The following is a 21,778-nucleotide window of genomic DNA, read 5'->3' on the forward strand; positions in this document are numbered from 1 at the left end:
ACTGAGCTATATAGCTCTTTTTCAGAAGCGACCTGGCGACAAATGATAGCTCAACGAAGTGGCTTATCATGTCTAAATGCATTGCAGCCAAATACTCTAAATGCTTATTTGTAAATGTGGATGGAAAAACTGGAGGACTCGAAGAAAAATCCACGCATCCACGGGGAGAACATGCAAATTCCAAATATACAGGCGTCGGGGTCGGAATTAAACCCACGACCAACTGTATACCAGGCGAGGTAGTGAACATCTCGCCACCGTGGCCACCGTCTTTTCTTGATCTCATAATGAAGGCTTCTCCAACTAATTTAATTGGTATCAATTGTAGAAATTACAAGCTGCGGTAAACACTTTTTAAAGAAGGTTATGTTAAATAACATGAGCAGACCGACATTTATTACTATATATCTTCATTCAGTCACTTATCGTCGCATCAATATATTTTTCCCAGTGTACAATTCGTACATGAATTATGAATGCACCAGGTGTAATGTTAGACATTAAACACGCAAATACCAACATACTGGTTAAAAACACGATGCCTCTATAGGCAGTACAGAGAGTAAGCTCTTTTTTTTAATATTCTGTGTTTATTAAGAATGTTCTCCATTTCGATGTGCAATTTGTGTAAGTTTTCTTTGCCGTAAAATGGCAACACAAAACAAGGCAGCCGTGAAAAATGGTCCCAAGGAAACCGTATAAACCATCAATATAATTTCAGGCTCCGTACAATGTCATCAATAATTATTGAGCACGCTAATATCATCTCAATCCATTACAATCTCAACTCCCTACCCCTGGGCTTACATAAAATGAACACACGAACAGGGGGAGGCAATTGCTGGGCTACGTTAAGCGGGGCACATCTGTAATCCAGCACTTGGGAGGCAAGAGTTGGTTCACCATCTGATATTTGTTCCATATCTTTTGGCCGTGAGGTAGCCAGGGGATGGCAGCACAGTTAACGTGCTCTTATACTGATCTGTGTGGCCTTTTAATGATTATCCAGTCGTATAAATGGGTATTTTCTTGGCACAAAGTTTCTTACCACGCATACTCCTTACTATAGAACTAGCCAAATGTCCCAATGTGGGATCCTCCTGAAAATGTATAATTAAAATGCTAACTTAACGACACTTATATTTACACGATCTAACCCCAGAAAACCTATATTATGAATAATATTGGTCGCGAATTGGAGATCGATATTGCACCAGAAGCTGTGTTGGCTGCGGAGTCCAATGACTCCTGGACATCTGTGAAAAGTTGCTTGATTGCTCATCGGATTACTCCAGTATAAATAAAATAGCGATTCTGCTTCTGACCTTATAAAATCTTTCCTGTGGTTATAGCACAGACAATCCATGCGCCACAGGTTATCTCCATGCAAAGATGGACATGACGAGGGATTTGAATAACACATCGAGCAAGGGTCCCCCTGGTTCATTCATGAAATCGAGCCCTCCACTTGGGGAATTTTCTCAACTGGGTCAAGGCTGTTGACGAAGATCACCAGTGAGTGGACTTTACACTCGATCAGGTTAAATGGGGTTTATGAAAATCTGCAGGATCACTTAGACGCCAGGAGGTGGCGACGGGTCAACATGCTTATTATGCTTTTGGTTGGGTCGATAATTGCATTTAAGTCAATCCCTTTCAATTCTCAACTGGATTGTTTGTAAGCACATCAATTACAATTAATTTTACTTGTCTCTTCAGAATTGCCCTTAACATCGTTTCCCTGCATCTTTTATTTGCTTCTGCGGTTAGGGAAACAGTAAGTTGGACGGAGCCAGCCATTTCCCATGACAACTGAAAAATAAAAATCGAAATAAAAAAAAGGCCTCGCGCGTGTATTTATTCACTGAATTATTTTTTTTCTTCCCCCGGCGCCTCATAGCGTTTAGAGAATGCCAACCAGAAGGCGTCATCTCTCAATTGTGCATACGTGCAAAAAAGAAAAAGGTCGCTCTACCAAACACATGCCGGAGCGTCGCTCGCTCACTCGCTCGCTCGCTCAGCCGCTGCGTCAGGTTGGAGCCGATCCAGTGGCAGCTGCGACCTCGCCGTGCCCTTTATGTTGCGCTGATGTGCTGTTAGGCGCAGATGCAACCGCGCTGGTGGTTATTATTAATATTTACATTACATTTGTGCTGTGCATAATTCCCATTGTTATTCCTCTCTCTCTTCTGAGACACGCTGTTTGTTGTTTAGTGTCACCGTCCGCGTGCATTGTCATCCCAGGGTTAATTGAACCGATTCGGTGTTTACTGACGAAAACACCCGCACTGATGGACACATTACTATTATTGCTACTTTGTGACGAGTGGACTTTCACGTGGATTCGGGCTCTTATTTTGAAGAGTAACGGATTTTCAAAAATGATCCGTCATCACTGTCGTCCATCCGATCCTATTCCATCCATAGCGCGCATGTCTAACGGTAACTGTTGCAAATGTAAAGAAAAAAGGATAAAGGCAAAGTAATGTTATCGAGTTGAGCAGCTTATAAGGTCCTTATTCCTGACTTAGCATGTAACGAAGGTGAAATAAAGTGCTGATAAAAAAATCACAAATATGTAAAATAAACGAGTATAAAATATAATTTCAATTTAAATAATAGAGCCTTGGGAGAATTTTTTTTTAAAAAATCTGATTATACAGTCTCTGCATGTGCTGATGGCTGAGATAAAATGGAAGCTGTACAAATCAAAATCGCTTTGACTTATCCGCCAGGCTGATCATTACGCCTCTCCAGCACCGGGTACGGTATAAACAGAGCAGGAAGAAAAATTGGTTTTGGGTTAGAACACAGCATGGTTGTAGACAAAAAAGAAAAAGCCTTTCCATACATACTGTAACAACTTTTTGGATTTCATTCTCACACATAAATTATCATTCTGCCCATATTTGTGTTTAAATATGTAATTTTATTAACCTTTTTTTGGGGGGGGGGGGGATTTCCCTACTGCAATAGCCATTTGTGCATCAAATTGTTCACAGTGCTCGTTGCCATTATTAGCACAAAGGCTATTTGTATACCATTGTACAGTGGATGTATACACCGTGGAGGGGTGGCACAGTGGTTAGCGCACTGCACTAAAAGGATTCGGTAACGTGCGTTTGATTCTTACCCATGGCTAACATCAGCGGTGAGTGATACCTGAACCAGTCCTGCCCCCCGCTCACCTCCTTTACCAACCCCCCCACTGACCAGCGGGGTGAAGTATGGTCAAACAATCTCCATGGCTGACACGCCATGGCTATGTCTGCATCCAGCAGTGGATAATCAAATGGCTGAAAAACGATTACGGCTGTATCACTGATTGTACGCACAGAAGGTAGATGCATAAGATTTTAGTTTAGTGGGAAGAACAGTTAATAGATGACACCAGTATGGGATGCACGGTTACATCGTTCACATGCATCCCAAACATAACACTTGCGTAATTGTGTGATGATGTACCGGTAGTCTAGGACGAATTGGGCATGCAATTATAATGGGTTCAATCACATTACCAATGTGCCACGAAGGAGAAGAGAAGGGCCCGAGAGAGGGAGAGACAGATATACACATGGGCATCTTAATTCCTCCCGTCTAAAATATTGTAGGAAATATAAGTTATCTTTGAAAAAGGTCCCCACCATTAATGCACTTAATTAGTTATGCCAAGCGATGAAGTGCAGCAAATACCAAAAAACATCAGTTCAATTAAATCAGAGAGAGGTGCTGTGATGTGAAACTCTTTTTGGCAATAATTACCATTTAGCTCAAAGGCATCTTTGGTTTAGCGTAATTAATTTATGAGTGTAACGATATAGTTATATTTTGTCAATTATAAACGCTTCGTGAGAAAATGTGTGCACAGGACCGTGCAAGCAAACTTCTGCAATAAAAAATGGACCTGGTGATTGCATTGCTTTGCAAATTGTTAAGAACTCAAAATAAAAAAAAGTGAAATTCAAAAGCCGCTGCCCGCGTTTTTGTATGTTCACTATAGATTGTGCTGTTAAAAAGCAAACAGTTCACTACAGTGGGGCTCTTATCCATCACCACCTCCATTTATCCGCAAGCATTCTGCAGACAAAATTCCTATTATCCACGCTTATCAATGGATGCCCAAGTAAATTGAGAGGAATTTGCATTTGCAGGAAAATGTAGAAAAAAGATCTGAAAACTGGGTGCCCCAACATCTACGTGGATGAGACGAGGCCCACCGTGATCGCTCCAGCAGAGCATAACCGAATCCAAGAACCCCACTGCCTGTCCCACTGTGGTGCACACAGCAACAAAGGTCCCCCATGTAGCCTTAACAGGCTGTTAGGGCAAGTGCCGTTAGCGTGCACCTATGAAGGCCGGTACGTCAACACGAGTGGGTGGGTGGCCAAAGCCATGCCCGGCCACCTTTGTCTCCCCTATCGGCGATGTTTTACACACCGCACCAGGTGCTCATTTGAGGCTGAGTCGACCAAGGGGAGGCCCAGGACCAGTGCAAATATTCGTCACTGGTGTTGGCCGTGAGCGGGAATCGAACCCGGGTCGACGTGTTCGCAACGCAGTGCGTTACACGTGCAAGTACACGACGGATATATATAGGTACAGTTATGTATGTACACAACCAATACACATGCGCATTGGCAATGTCTTGCGAGGGCCCCATAGGGGAGGTATGACCACACGCAGGGTGTAAGCTCATTGGTCACACGAAGCCTCATGCCCCCTCCGATGGGGGTTTTGTGTTCGAACACCACCCGAGTCCCGGCCTCCGGCCACCAACTGCCCCTCGAGCAGGTACAATTGAAGATTATGAAGATCAGAATCAGAGGTTTATTTCCCACTGAGTAAAGCCCAGTGAGCTAAGGAGCTATTTTTCAAGGGTTACTCGGCCGGCAGACAACATCGAAGAATTCCACAATTACAGATTTAAAAAAATAACAAGCAAACACACTTGATAAGAGCAATCACGCTGTAACAATTACATTCACAATTAAGCTTTCAGTGCTTTTAATAAAAAAAAGTCAGTTTAAATGACGACAGAGATGGGAAAATGAGATGCCAAGAGACGAAACTCAGTGGTGATTCCAAACACTTTGCGGCAGCAGCGACATTGAATGCTGTTGATCCAAATTGTGTACGAAATTTTGGAAATATTAAGAGACAACCATACGTGCATTGCAGATGTCCGTCCGATGTTAATACCAACAAACAGGTCAGACAAATATAGAGCAGATCTACGGACAATGGCCGTTTAAATGAAATAGCCCTGCGGTGAAAATGCCTTCTCGCGCCCAAGGACATTTGCCCAGCCATGGCGTAGAGGAGGTCACAGTGATGCGTCCTGTATGGAACATTCACTGCAAATCATAATGAAGCACGGTAAACCGAGATAAGTTCAAGTTTACCGAAAAAGCAATCTGATATGCTACATCAGAGTCGCCAAATAACGGAAAGTATATAGCTTCAATAATCTGTCTACGAATTAAAAGACAATGCTTGTTTCTGTACAAGAAGCAAACTTTACATTTCACTCTTTTTATTACTGAACCTGATCAATATGCATATGAAATGATAAGGTAGCATCAATATGAAACCCAAGGTATTTGTAATGATCAGTCAATGAAGATGGTAACGACATGATTATTACAATAACATTGCTGATGATGACGTTAACATTTGTCATGGATGTCGAAGACAATATATTATTACGTGAATTGGTCATTACCCATTGGTTATTTGGTTAGGCGGAAGACTCATTAATGAGCGATGGTCTGTCTGACCAGCGAGCACTGGCTTGGCTTGGGGATTCCATCAGAATCAGAATATGTATTTATACTGAAGGAATCCAATGAGCTATAAAACTATTTTTCACAGATGTCCAGTAGTTTCACAGATGTCCACTTCAAAGGGGATTTAGGCGGCAGTTTAGGATTTAGGCAGGTGTCGAGTTAGAGTCTAGAAGGTTCTAGAAGGAGAGGCTAAGGAGAGTACAGTAAGGGATGGGAGATCTCGCTACGAGTTGACTGCTGTTGGTGTAATATCTGTAAGTTTGTGAATACAGCCAAACCTCCAGCAACCCTACTCACGTGTACCCGACTTCGTCTACACAATGATGTTGACAATGATGCTAATTATTAATGGTTGTGATGATTTTTATGCTTGCATTAGCGACGATTCCAATGACATACGTAAAGTGTGTGATTGATGAAGAGGGCAATAAAAGGATGAGAAGCTTGCCCATTACGAAAAAAGTCCTCCTACCACTGCCTAATTAATGCTGTCCGTGCTTCCAATTGCGAGGACCCCAAAACACACATCCCACCAGCGGCAGCCACTGAAAAAAAAATGCCACCTCCACGACCGATGAGAGGAGGGTCATTGTCCGTCAAGGGACAATGGGCAATAATTCACGGTGTTCAGGCAGTCAGTAAACAAGTGGGGTTTCTCACACTTCACGCCGACGCTATCGATCCGCTAATAACGAGCGCGAACCGCGCATCATGGCCGTTTAACTGCGATGTCACCGCGATGGGCGCGGCGGCGGCTAAACGGAAAAGGCTTCAACCACCCTGAGTGGAAATTAAACACGATCATAAGTGGCATTGTGAGTCGCAGCTCTGCTCCTCTCCAAGCGGGACGGACATTCTTAGGGCTCTGAAATCGCACATTATTAAGGCAAGACAATAACCTTCAACAAATAATATTCATGTATTCGTCCATTAAGTCGTTAAACTAAACCATGAACTATTTTTTTTTATTTTACCAGGTAAGGCCCACTGAATTATGTAGCTCTTTTTCATAAGTGGCTGATAACGTGGAAATTTATAATATTTAGAAACACATTTTTTTTAAATGTGGAGGGAAAAACCGGAAGATCCGGAAAAAAAATCCACGCGACCACGGGGAGAACATGCGAACTCCAAAAATTACAGGCATCAGGGTCGGGATCGAAGCCACGACCGCCTGTATACCAGGCGAGGTAGTTAACATCTCGCAACTACAAAACTGCTTACCAGCTGCACAACTAATGTACTAACCCCCTTCACTCCTGCTATTGCTTTGCAGTTACTACCACGAGTTGATAAATACCAGTCAACATTTGTATGGTCATATCACCCGTTGATCAAAGTGCATTTCCATTGTACATGATTGAAATTTGTTTTTGGCAGATATTGCGTGAAAACAGTTGCCAATGTGCATCATTAACCCTCCTCCTCTTAGACAGCCGATTCACACATACCTGAACAATTCGGTAGGACAGATATCTGGTAGTTACAAGCAGCATCATCAGGCATTTGCCAGAGTTGAATTCCTAAGTATTAAATATTATAGATTTTCAACATACCGGTGTGTTGAAGCAACACGTTTGCGCATGTGTTAACGTGACAACTCTATTTGGTGGTGTCGGGTGGAGAAGGGTGAACGACACACATTGGCGTTTCATTTGCGCGATTTGACCCAAAAAATAAATTACGAACCACAACATTTGCCGTGAAAGCCTACTACGTGGTAAATTCATCTTTCTGTGATTTATATAAAATACGAGCATTGGCTAAGAAGTGATTATTTAACACTGTACATGCCTATATTTGTCTCTGAAACAATAAAAACAAACAACCCAAAGCTTGCTTAATATAGTTGTAGGTTATTGAAGTAGATCCACTTATTTTCAGATCAGGGAAAAACGGCCAATGAAGCGTGTGCGAGTCCATTAAGTTCCCATTTTAGTATTGACACGGCAACATTATGGGAACATTGCGAAAATGTCAACATCACAAAAGACAAATCGGTTCTGCCATGAACATCGTAGCTTTTTCGGGGGTGATCGAGCCATCTGTGCACGCGCGAGAGCAACATCTTTGTGGGAGAGCCTGTTGTATTCGCGGTCCCGGCGTCGGCGAGGTGCGGGGAGCGTTGATGGGCACAGACGGTGGGGCTGGGCCAGCGGAATAATAAACGACGATGCCGCTCTCGTGACGCTGTTACGCTCCCGTGCGTGACGCTCAACGTGGCCGTGAACGATGATGCCAACGCGTGCCCCACATCCCCCCCCCCCCACCACCCTCGTGTTTGCAGTGTTCTACGGAGACTTGTCCAAGAGGCACCCCTATCTCATGAGCACTGAGAGCGGGGCCATGCCATGGAAACGATCTCATTGAAGTGCCGTGGCTTACCGTGGACATGGGTCGGTCTGCGGAAATGAGTGTGGATTTTTTTTTTAAACAAATGAAGTTTTGTTTTCATCATCATTGTTATTTGTTTTCTCTTGATTTGAAGATTGACGACGAGCTCCTGCCATTCATCCCAAACATTTCCTTTCACGATTTTGATATATTTCTGTGAGTTTTCCAGAATTGGTTATTCCTTTATCATTGTCCATGCACATCGTTTCTGTCAGCCTTTCATATTTTTTCCCCTCGATTTTTCAAACTGAAATGTCCTGGAATATTTTTTCACTTGATTGCCTATCGTGTAGTCTGTCGTAGCTAGTTTGATTTGATCCATTCCTTTGCGCAAGGCATTATTTATTCAGATAGCGGCATGAGCACTTTCTCATCTATGCTATTTTTTAACATATTTCCATAGCACCATAGTTAAAATACCGATATTCCTCTGCTTAGAACGTAAGTTCGAGTCCAAAATTCACAATGTTCGACCCAATAAAATGTAAAGTTAAGTTCAACACATCGTCAATCAACGACTGGACAAAGATGTATCCATGCCGTGTCCGTTGTGGAGGTTTGTTTGACCACACTTCACCATGCTGGTCGGTGCAGGTTGGTGCAGGTGGTGGGTGCCCAGGACCGGGTCTGGTATCACTCACCGCTGACGTTAGCCATGGCCGAGAAACTGAACCCAGGTTAATGGGTTCATGGTGGAGTTTGTTACACGCTGTGCCAAAGCTCAATTTAACGTAACAGTTCATCATGCTCTTTTTGCCAGTGATGCCTACATGGTGCCGCTCCTTCTTGTTTTAGTCATCTTATTATATTCATGTTATGTTTTACAACGTATTGACATTGACGGCAATGGGATGTCGTGCCTGAAGATTATGCAGACACTTTTGAGCTGGTTACTTCGGCAGTGAGCACTATGAGCTCGGTCTCTATTCGCCTTGACCAGATTCCTGGCCACGCACGTCACTAACAATTGGTTTGTGACCTTGGACTAGAACTCCACTTTGTCATGTCAGCCTCAATTATTCTTGCCGGAGAGACAAAAGTAGCCAGGCACGGAGCTGGCCGCAACACCTGCTCATGCGGAGTTACTCGCTCTTAACAGGAGCTCACCAGCAGTACTTCTTCTGAGAGTCTAGATTGCTGATTTGTTATTTTGTATGTAAAACATAAACGTGTACTCACTTGTTTGTGAACACTTTGCTGAAGTTGAAGACTTGAATTTCCAGCATCTCATGGCCCTCGACTGGGGTTCCAACCTCCCAGCGAAAAACCTAAAGGTGGAGTGAGAAACACAAACAGAAAATGTCCATATTGCAAACTCCCTTCAACCACATCAGTAGAATGTGAAGTAATATATCTGCCATTAAATTCCATCTGTTACATTATGGCGGAACCAGATGCTGTATCTTTAAATATCAGATTTTAATACAAACTTTTGTTATGTGAGAGATAATTTGTTAAACCGAGGTTGCTTCGTGCAGCGTAATTCCTCACGCGACATTTGTACAACAGTCCTGCCTGCAATATTTCCGTGTAGCCACCCTCCACTCAAGACCCAAGCTCCCACCCAACAAAGCCCCCTGCTGTGGCTTACAAAGGTCAAACTACAGCTGTGAAATGCGCTGATCCAAGTCCTCTCATCTCCAATAAACATCAATTGCAGCAAAATCCAAAGTCTTGCATTTTTTATTATTATTTTACATTTACATTAACGAGTAGCCACGTATATCACGCTTTATGTTGCATTAAAACAACAGAATATTCGACACTTTTTTTTCTCTCAAAATGAATCATGTGAAAGGTGAGAATGGTCACATGACCTTTCTCGCGTGGTTGCGGACGGATGGATGACTTGAAGTTTTGTTTCCAAAACCGTGCACGTGACCAGTCACAGTCCACAAGTCCTCCATTGAGTTTCCACAAAAGCCACATACCACCACCATCATCATCAGCGTGTACTCATCACTCTGCACCCTAAACCCACTAGTCCAGATCTGATGAAGGCCGAGTGATGGACAGGTGTTTATGACAATTGTATTCTGTTCATCTAATAACATTCCTAAAATAACATTTCTATCAGAGCCCCATGGTATGTACTGCAGTCTCCAACTATTATTATTCGCTCAACCTCCGTGGCCTCCAACTCCGTGCTATGAAGAAGAGCCATTTCCTGAAACGTCTTTTTAATATATGATTCCCCTTGACAATTATGTTGAGTTGTTTGTTTGATATTTAAGCTTATGAACAACTTTCAATGCAGTATCAAAAATAAAAATAGGTTGATGAAGTCAATACTTGATTTTAAATTCCGTACAAATATTATGCCATGCGTTTGCTTCTTGTAAAGTTTTGTCGCTAAGATGCCGCCATTGGTAATGCATTTAAAGCCCACGTGACTTCATTGAACACACCAGACGCTAGGATGAACTTACAACCATAGATGTTACATACGAGGTACATGCAACATTAATTTTTTTGTTTGTTTAAAAACTAACTTGCAATAATTTCCTGCTCGACCACAGCAGTAATCCCCAGACATTCTACTTAGCGTAAACATTTGATTTAGATCCACTTCATTTTAATTCAAAGGTATTTAATATTTTTTTGCTTTTACTTTATTTACATATTGCATGTATCGTATTTAGTTTTAATAATTCATTTACAAGAGCATGTATTGTGCGTAGTAATCTATCATTTTTGTGTTATGCATTGTACAATTGTAGTGTTAATTAATCCTATTCACGTGTTTTCCCATTATAATGTACATGGTTTTTAATATTGAAATGTAGCATGTACTTTATTTGTATGTATGTTTTTTGTACCCTTTTAAATGAATAAATGCACGTTTTATTTAACATGCTGTTCAATTCATCTGTATGTAAATTCTTCTCTCTGCATTTCTGCCAAGTATCCGCCACAATTGTCGCAATTGTCTCTCTCCATATTTAAAATCCCCGTGCCAAGCTAACTGCACCAAACACATCTCCACCACGTCTCGCTGGCAGTGGTGGGGGCGAGAATACCCACATGGCATCGGATTCATTTTTGTTTCACAAGATAAATATAACAAAACTAATTTCACATGTGTTGATTTATCAGACCTGGGGACTGAAAGAAGCAAAGCGCTGACGCCCACAGACGCGATACCAAAGTCTCCTCTTGGGCAGAGACCACGAAACGCGCGCTGCGACCGGTTGACTCACGACGGGGCACGGTAGCCACGCCACCCCCAACATACACAGCCACCATCCCCCACATACACAGCCACCACCCCCACATACACAGCCACCACCCCCACATACACAGCAGCCCACACAACTGCCCCCCCCGCACCCTCGCTGCCCAAACCATGGGCGAGCGATGCGCGCGCGCAGTGGCACGCCACGAAAACCAACACCGCCACCCCCCCACCGGCGCTTTAATCAGGAACAATCGTGAATTATTGACGCGCGCGGCGGCGGCGGCGATTGTGAACGAGGGTAAATAATACAAGAAGCGCCCGAACGCGATACTCCCTCACAACACTGAAATCAAACACGAGCCGCGCGGCATTGAGGGCTACGGCCAGCCGCAGCCAGATTCCCGGTTAAGGGCATGACAACAACTTTGGCAGCATCACATTTAAATTTGTTTTTTTTTTTCAATAGAATTTAAATGAAAAATAAACGCATTGCTCTTTTAAAATGGGTAAAACCGTGATGGGCATTGCAAATACTACATCGCTCGTGAACACAGCCGTAATTAAAACACATGGTGGGTTTTTTATTAACATGTTTATGCTGTTGTTACCGTTCAGTAATAATGGGTGAAAATAATAACAGAGGCTGTTCAGCAATGCTTTTGAATTATGCTCATACAGTTGCACAACTGTAGACCTTGTCATAGACAAGATTGTAGACACAAGGCTAGAATGGACCATTGCCAAGCAGCTTGGTGAAAAGGTGACAACAGTTTGTGCGATTATTCGCAAAATGGAAGAAACACAAAAGAACTGTCAATCTCCCTCGGCCTGGGGCTCCATGCAAGATCTCAACTCGTGGAGTTGCAATGATCATGATAATGGTGAGGAATCAGCCCAGACCTACACGGGAGGATCTTGTCAATGATCTCAAGGCAGCTGGGACCATAGTCACCAAGAAAACAATTGGTAACACACTACGCCGTGAAGGACTGAAATGCTGCAGCGCCCGCAAGGTCCTCCTGCTCAAGAAAGCACATATACATGCCCGTCTGAAGTTTACCATTGAACATCTGAATGATTCAGAGGACAACTGGGTGAAAGTGTTGTGGTCAGATGAGACTAAAATGGAGCTCTTTGGCATCAACTCAACTCGCCGTGTTTGGAGGAGGAATGCTGCCTATGACCCCAAGAATACCATCCCCACCGTCAAACATGGAGGTGGAAACATTATGCTTTGGGGGTGTTTTTCTGCTAAGGGAACAGGACAACTTCACCGCATCAAAGGGACGATGGACGGGACCATGTACCATCTTGGGTGAGAACCTCCTTCCCTCAGCCAGGGCATTGAAAATGGGTCGTGGATGGGTATTCCAGCATGACAATGACCCAAAACACACGGCCAAGACAACAAAGGAGTGGCTCAAGAAGAAGCACATTAAGGTCCTGGAGTGGCCTAGCCAGTCTCCAGACCTTAATCCCATAGTAAATCTGTGGAGGGAGCTGAAGGTTCGAGTTGCCAAACATCAGCCTCGAAACCTTAATGACTTGGAGAAGATCTGCAAAGAGGAGTGGGACAAAATCCCTCCTGAGATGTGTGCAAACCTGGTGGCCAACTACAAGAAACGTCTGACCTCTGTGATTGCCAACAAGGGTTTTGCCACCAAGTACTAAGTCATGTTTTGCAGAGGGGTCAAATACTTATTTCCCTCATTAAAATGCAAATCAATTTATAACATTTTTTGACATGCATTTTTCTGGATTTTTTTGTTATTCTGTCTCTCACTGTTCAAATAAACCTACCATTAAAATTATAGACTGATCATTTCTTTGTCAGTGGGCAAACGTACAAAATCAGCAGGGGATCAAATACTTTTTCCCTCACTGTACATATTTTATTTTGTTTCGCACACCTATTGTCCATGACAGTTGTTCTGCTATTAACGTCAAGCCCAACATTTCAGCCTTTGTAAATGTTCAGTCATTTCCAGTCCTTCATATCCGTTGCAATTTTAAGTGAGCTATTTATTCGGGGTATCGGAGATGATGAATATATTTTCCAATTATGTCTTTATTTCCCAATTCACTCCCGTTAACAGTATGAAACAAAAAGGAATGCTTCTGAAACAAGATTGCGGAACCGTGGACACCATCAAAGAAGTGGGACTAGCTGTTGAAACACAATTAGTGGACCTATCTACCAAATATTTACACAGCAATGGAATAGCACAATCATAGAATGACGTCTCGATCATTACGAGCAAAAAAAACACATTGACAAAACGGACTCAAAGAAGTACCGAACCATTTGTAACCTCACACGCATGTCATTTGTTCCCAAAGAGTATTGTGGACCGAAAATGTTGGAATTTAGAGGGCATCCAGCCTCGTGAGAAAACTGAGTTTATGAACACTCTTTTCTACCCTCGACCATTGCCCATATAATAATATCATACTCTGCAAAGGATTCTCATGAATATAAAGTATAATTGTTCCTATATTCTGTAGGTTATTGAAAAGGCGTTTGACTCGGCAGAAATAAATGCAGTCATTTAATGGCACACCGAAACCTCAATGAAAACGTCGAAATTAAATAAATGATACAAAAAATATACAAGAATGGAACAGCTACACTGAGACTGCATAATGACGACGAACTCCACAGCAGAGGGGGGGGGGGGGGGGGCAGTGGGGGCAAGGAGACTTGAACGTATTGGCGGAACAGCGGTGGTGCACGGTATTAAAAAGCAAAACAGTTTTTATGCAATCATTATTTATTTTCTTGCGATTCGCAACCCCGGCCAGCAAATCTTGCGGGGTGATGGTGGTGGTGGTGGTGGTGCGTAAAAATCAGTTCCCGTGACGTCGAAGCAGTCGGAAGACGAATGTCAGATGAAATTGATGTTTTAGACTGTTTCGTGAAGAACGATGTGTTATGCTGCACTGGGTGTACCACCAATACATCCATATGATATATTCTCAGAAAATCGTACTGGCGAACACAACGGCGAGCACAATGATTGTATGCCCATAATTGTCACAATAAAGTAATTTACGGCCTTTGTCAATCCACTTTCTGGATGAAGGCCTCCCCACATCGTGCAGCTCATGGGACCCGCTGAAAAATCCAGCACATGCAAAATGTAACTTGTGAGCTTGGCGAGAGACTGTCTCGCTTTGTTTATAACCCCACTCTCTGGGTATTTTGACCTCAATTATCCTAATTTCTCACATGCCAGACACCAAGGATTCCACGACTATATTTACATTGCGTGCCACGGGTGTTGTGGATAAAATATGCTTGCGCATATAATGTTATGGTTTCCTCCAAATCACTTATAGAAGGATCTCGTTTTTTAAAGATATGTTTTTTTTATCATTCCGATACGGCTGTGTATAATAGTAATAATATAGTAATAATGCAGCGCAATCGGGCATTGCAAATTTTAGTGGGGCATCGTCACAAATGAAAGTACAATGCATTTGCATGTAGATGTGTGCTGCACCTTTTACCCATCAACGATGAGGTCAATGCGATTGTTTTGAACGCCTCAAACTTGATACACACCGCCGCAACATTTTTGCGTGACTAAAGTGTGGCAAGAGTTTGAGCGCCATGGTGGTGAAGATGTTACTATCGCCTGGTAAACACGAGGTCGTGGCGTTCGATCCCTTCCATGACGCCTGTATATTTTGAATTTTTATGTTTTCACTGTGGTTCCGTGGATTTTTCTCCGGGTCTCTCTGGATTTCCCCCCTCCACATTTAGAAACACGCGTTTACAGTATTTGCTGCTGTAAAAGTCCACACAGTAAGCCACTTCGTTGAGCTATCATTTGTGGCCAGGTCGCTTCTGAAAAAGAGCTGTGCAGCTCAGTGGGCCTTACCCTGGTAAAATACAAAAACAGTTCTTAGTAGAAATGTCTAATTATCTGCACAGGTTAACAGCACAAAAAACCCAACAACCCACACTAAACTGGATTCATTAAATTTATATATAAAAAAGAAATAATTAATGCTCAAAACCATCACAAGAACTATGCACTTATATTTTTAGCCCCATGAATTGCCGCATTTGTAAAATAAGTAAAGCGCGCAGCATGAAATATCTGAGCTAAATTACGGGAACAGTTGCATCAGCTTTACACAACTAAATTTGCGGGAAAACATCGAGAGTTGGCCTCAACATTCAAACGTCTATCCCTCCGGAGAATTCCCCTTAATGCTTCACGCACATTTGGATCTCAAATCCACGATTACATCAAACATGACTGTTTCATGCTGGGCACACAACGTGTGCGACATCAAGCAACGACTCGTAAAAATCACAACAAAGGGGAACAACTCAGCAGGGAGATTAATAAATATTGTTCGTGAACACACACGGGCTTGCAGAATGCTGCTGTACAACACAACCTGGGCAGGAGCGTAAGCTGGTGAATCAGAAATACGCGATTTCATCGGGATGTCTACATGGTAAATAGGATTAAAAAGAATACATAACAACAATAGAATCACGTAGAGCGCGAAACACGTGTATTCAAAAAGCCATCGTGTTCCAGTGTTCTCCTTGAGTTGTATTAGTTTACATACAAAATCAACCCCCCTGGTAATAGAATGAGGATTTGGTGGCACTGAGTCAGTGGTAGAAGTTCAACATCTGTGCTGGGGACCAGTCCACACAGGCAGGGCCAGATTAAGTAATGGCGGGGGTCCAGGGCTGTTTTAAATGCCCCTCTTTGGACATTCAATTCCTTCCTTTGTTTCACCAAAAACACAAAGATCCCCCGTATAGCCTTAACAGACTGTTGGGGCAAGTGCTGTTAGCAAGCACCTATGATGGCCAGAACGGTACAAGAGGGGGCGGGTGGCCAGCACCACGCCCGACCGCCTTTGTCTCCCCAGTGGCGATGTTTACACACCACTCCAGGTGCTCATTTGAGGTTAAGTCGACCTAGGGGAGGCCCAGGACTGGTTAAGATAGTCTTCACTGGTCTTGGCCGTGAGCGGGAATCAAACACGGTTTTGCCGGGTTCGTAGCGCAGCGCGCTAATTGCTACACTGCCACCGCAACCACCGCAACTACCACCGCCACCACCCATGGCCGATGTCAACCTCTTCATTGTTATTCACCTTAGTTATTTCGGCCCTCTTTTGGACAACACGCGCTTAACCTTTCATAGTGAAACTTCAATGCCGATGACGGTGCGTTGGAAGCCACAAGGAGTTCACAAGAAGTTACATTAACATCATTAACATCACTAGCCCCGCCCACTTCGTTTATGACCATAGGACTACACCCTATAAAACAGTCTGCATTCAGCAGCTTTCCTCCTCTTTCCTCCTGATGACGATTGCTTGCGTTGTGATCGAAACGTCGTAGTTTTAAAAAAAAATATTTGAACCATCTACATGACTTTACCGAAAGACCCAAAGAATATGAATAAGAAGCCACCTAAACAAACACGTCCTCGTGAAAGACCCGACGCATAAGATCCCTGTTTTTTTTATCTTCCGCGAAGCTTCTGGGCCACAAGCCCTGAACCGCATCCGCCACACAATCCATGGCAGCAGATGCGGAATTCCTCAGGAAGAGCTGTCTCCAGGGAAAGGGAGGTCTGAACCGCCCTGCCGCCGCGACCCTCACCAGGACAAGAGGATTGAGAAACGAACGAACGAACATATGCAGATACTTAAAAAAAATATATCTCGGGTGCGCAACTGTCGTTACCAGGAAGAGAGCGTGGAATTTCCAATGACTGAATGCGAGGTTCGCAAATATGAATGAGGCGTCATCACTGCGATGATGCACTGTGCTACTCCTGGCGCAGTCACCTGGCCTCAACCACCTCGATGTACAATCGTAGCTGTTGCTCGACGCCAACATTGGCCGTACGAAGAATACGATGCCGGTCCTAGTTTTGAAATACGAATGTGTTAAAATACGAATTATAACGCGAAGACAAAACTATTTTAATTTCAGCACATAACTGAGAGTACAACAAATCGTGACGCTATGGTTCTGATTATGAAAGTACCTCGGCAATTTATCCTAGGACTAAAGTTTCGTGTTTAAACCGTTATAAACCTCTAAAAAGCAATGCATCTCGCTTTCCTCATCTAGTTCTATGCTCCTTCTCAGCATCTCCGTTCACAATCCCAGTTGTCTCCAGTTGTCTCTGTTGCCCCTCCTCCTTGTGCCAAATCAAGATTCCGTTCTTTCTCGCTTCTAGCCCCCTTACACTGGAACTAACTATCCCAACGTGCCAAGCAAGCAGCCTCACTCACTATTTGTCGTTCTTCCTTAAAGCACTCACTTATTTTCCCTTGTTTACCTCTACTCCCCTTCCCCTGCCCTTCCCCATTATTAACACCATCCCTCTTCCCAACTTCCCTACCAATTAATTATACTCACTCATCATTAACCACTCATTGTCACCTTCATTATCATTTATTTCACGCATAATTATATTCATGTACTACCATCCTCATCAACCCATCTCATCTCACTGTTTTACTGTACAATTGCGAATTCTCCGCTAAACGCCTTGGTTAAGGCACTAAAAAACATTTTATAGATTGAAAACTAATTTCTTTAGAACTGCTTGTGTTTAGTTTGTTGCCCTTCCCCGTACCTCCAATCAGCACGATTGGCTACGTACGGTGCGAAATAAGTTCAACATACATAAGTAAATAAAAGAAAGATGATTAGATTTATATTTTTGGTGGCATCTTAAAAACCGAGGCCCCAGGCTACAGCCCCGAAAGCTCTCTGTCCTAATCGGGCCCTGCCTCAATAGAACACCCGCTATTGACTTCCCACAAAGTGGTGCTAAATTTCTTGATCCTGGATGGATGATGGATGGGCTGAGTCTTCTCGAACAAGGATTTTCAACTCGGCAATCTTGCGATTGTGAGCCGAGATGTCTCTGCCACAGCAACACCCAGCTGGAGTAGTTTACACACGCACACAGATATATATTATATACTGCTGTGCATTGTGTGACTCGTGCCCATACGTGGGGACAAATTATGTTTATACATCTTGGTATTTTTTTGTTTTCGAAGAGTTATTAGTTTTCACACGGAGACATCAATACGTACAGATATATGAGTGAGCACATATAAGTGGGGCATGGATGGCGATGCTGATGCAGGGTTAATGCAAATCGTTGGGTTTGTCGCCCTCACAGCCGTTCTCCTCCCCTTCGCATAGAAGCAGGGGTCGTCGGAGTACCCCGCTCGCCGCCAACTTAAGTGTATGAGTTCAATTCCCAGTTGAGCGTGGACTCAGCCCTTCAGCCCTCAATGCATAGATAAGCGACTTTGATCTTTGAGAAGATACCAGTAGCTTGTTCTGTGGAGGGATGTACCCCACCATGAAAAATGTGGAATTTCCACCACTGGCTTAGGGCTGTAAATGGCAGAGGAGTACAGCCTCATCCTTGACTTTTGCTTTTAAAATATTTCTGCCATAGCATCTCTTCACCGTGTCCCATCGTATATTGTCAACCGAGCTATTAATCATATATATTGTGCCACTCACTGGCAAAAGCCAGTTTTTTTAAATATAAATGTTGTATTTTAAAATTGTTGTCGATGTGAATGCGATTAATTTTTATGTTTGTCTAAATACAATCTGTTCTCCTATAACGCGGTAGTAGTTTCATTCCTGAAGAACGCTGTGTTATGGAAACATCGCGTTATAATAAATGTTATATAATATAGGGGGTAAAGCGCAGTCCACGATAACACATTAGATGCGTATGTAGGCTGAACAAAGACTGAGGCGCGTGGATAGCATCTAGAAGCATCCACAAGCGCTTATTCCTACTCGCGCAACGTAGTTCCATTTACTCGATCTCGTTATATCCAATTCGCATCCGCGTTAGAAAAAGACGTGTTCCCTAATACATTAATCGCGTTATATCCAATTCGCGTTATGAAAACAACGCGTGGCATTATAGGAGAACGGACTGTACAATATAAATAGCTTGACCAATGACACAAAAGCTTAACTTGTAAATCATGGAAATGTGTGGGCAAACACAACATGTTAGCACTGTGCAACTCACTTCATATAACGTACATTAGTCAAATAACCCATAAACTGGGGATCACATGAATAGGCATTCAATAGTGGTAGGCACATATTACAGTCAACAAATTGTACTGGTTGTTTGAATAAAGCAAATCAAAAAGCCCCATGTGCTTGAATTATTTAATTCACAACCAAACAACTCACATTAAACAAATACACGTTTCAGCTGCACATTCGTAGCTTCTTCAAAGCGCTTAGCGCGTGTCATGAAAACGACCGCTAATAAGTGGCAAACCAAGCCGTATGCTTGCAGCAGCAGCAGCAGCAGCAACAACAACAACAACGCACGAGATCGTGAAGATTAAAATGATTTAAAAAAATAATAATCATGCAGGAGCAGCTCCGCGACAGTTTGGTACGCGCTGCTGAGCGAGCACGGAGCGCCGAACGATGCGAGCCAGAACGTCGTCGCGGGCGCCACCCAACGCGATAGGATGAAGGAGCAGAGACGTCGGCGTTCAATGAAGCTCCGGCCCCCTTTTGTTGCTGCACGGCGCGGGAAGGGCCGCGCTGCCTTCTAAGGGCTCGGATGAAACGAGCGTCCCGGAAACCTATTTTTTATGATCAATTATTATTAATTTCTTACGTTGATTAGCATATCACCTACAAATGCCTTTGAAGTTATTAATTAATCAACGTGTTGAAGGATTTGATTTATGTTCCAATTAATGTAATCCCATACCATTTAATGAACGTATGATCTTTTGGACTCGGCCAATGTTCTTATAATTTAATCCGCAACTTTGCGTGCCAAATTTCAGTTCCGATACATTTAATAAGAAATCCCTCATCTGTTATTTTTGTATGTGATAGGAATATATAATATACATATTTAAATTACTATGATCACCAGCAGTCATGATCAATCCATTGCTATATGAAGGCCTCCCAAAGCCATTGTCATCTCAATATAGATCTCTCTCAAGAATGTGTCTTATATGCGTTGGACGAATCCAAGACCTTTAAGCAGAGTTACTCATTCTTCCTATTCACATTTCTCCTATAACACGTGTTGTTTTCATAACGCGAATTGTATATAATGCGATTAATATATTAGAGAAGACACTTTTTGCATAACGCGGATGCAAATTGGATATAACGCGATTGAGTGAATGGAACTACATCGCGCGAGTAGGAATAAGCGGTTGTACGGCGGCCTCGGCGTAGCATCACACGAGACATTGGGATGCTGCTGGATGCTTCTAGATGCTACGCATGCTCCTCAGTCTTTGTTCAGCCTGCGTACACATCACGCGTGTTATCGCGGACTGCGCTTTGTCCTACATTATTTATTATTTATTTTAACGTGATTTTTCCATAACCCGGTGATCTTCAGTAACCCAACCACCGCGTTATATCAAACATGCATCAGTTGGTTAATCGCGAGCCTTTAGTGGGAATTACATATTCCCCTGGACCAGTGTCTTCGTGGGACAGTCACTGCGTTATCATCCAATCGGCACCAGGGTGACAATGGAATAAACCTTTGAACGGGATCGGCATTTACAACCTTCCAATTGCGAGTTGCTATTCCTGCCAAAGCACCATTGGGCAAACCCATTCCTACCAACTTGTAATGTAAAATTGTATTTAAATGTATACATTGTCTCAGGATCTTAAGGATGCTGGATAATAGATTACATAGACGTTTTAGATACAATGTAGTGTATCCTCAGCCTGTGATTTAACATCGATGCCAAGGCAGTAGCACAAGTCTGAATACTGATAAATAGGCAGAGCTCTGTTCAGTTTCCTTCACATCCACGTTAAAATGTGGGATCTATAAGCCTTCTATTGGCTTTCCAGACCAATTTGACTGAGAATTTACTTGTTAAAGGAGGTCAACTCCGAACTGGTTTTGATGTCCTGGGTTTTTATCAGCAGATTCAGGCTTGTTGAACAAGTGCTACCGACTTACCGAATGCTTTCTTTGGCGAGAACAACTCCATACAAACTCCGGGACCCCGTTGGAAACATCGCAATTGTGTACGTGTGAAGTGATACGTTTTCACGCTCTCGCTGTGCAATCTGAGACATCACGTGTGGGCCAAACCCGCAGCCGCATCACACAATGAGAGCCATCGTCAACTCACCTCGTCAAAGAGGGCCTCATCCTCGCAGTTCTCCAGGATCCGCGTGTTGTACGGTACTCCTGGAGATGGCGGGACACACGCACGCCGATTGGGAACTTCACCGGATCACCACCACCAACACGCTTCTCGCATCGCACCAAGGCAAGCGTCTCATTGCCACGCCAAGACATCAACTTAAAAAAAAAACACATCTCTCTAATCTGGCCTTTGTAATGTCGCAGCAACGTTG

The 21,778-nt window shown here is 43.2% G+C and overlaps 1 protein-coding gene across 3 annotated transcripts in view; it reads right to left on the reverse strand.

Annotated features, from left to right (window-relative positions):
- Nucleotides 1–21,778, reverse strand: part of OTOF (otoferlin) — a 157,099-nt gene that overhangs the window by 133,690 nt on the left and 1,631 nt on the right. For all 3 annotated transcript variants that reach the window (XM_032954768.2, XM_032954767.2, XM_032954765.2), the window contains exons 2-3: nucleotides 21,550–21,608; nucleotides 9,360–9,448 (exon numbers count right to left, since the gene is read on the reverse strand). In XM_032954768.2, the coding sequence (XP_032810659.1) occupies nucleotides 9,360–9,448; nucleotides 21,550–21,608 (148 nt within the window). The remainder of the gene's footprint in view (nucleotides 1–9,359; nucleotides 9,449–21,549; nucleotides 21,609–21,778) is intronic.

This window comes from Petromyzon marinus, chromosome 15 (assembly GCF_048934315.1).
Source record: "Petromyzon marinus isolate PM22_M1 ecotype Great Lakes invasive population chromosome 15, UKy_Petmar_22M1.pri1.0, whole genome shotgun sequence".
Classification (NCBI taxonomy): domain Eukaryota; kingdom Metazoa; phylum Chordata; class Hyperoartia; order Petromyzontiformes; family Petromyzontidae; genus Petromyzon; species Petromyzon marinus.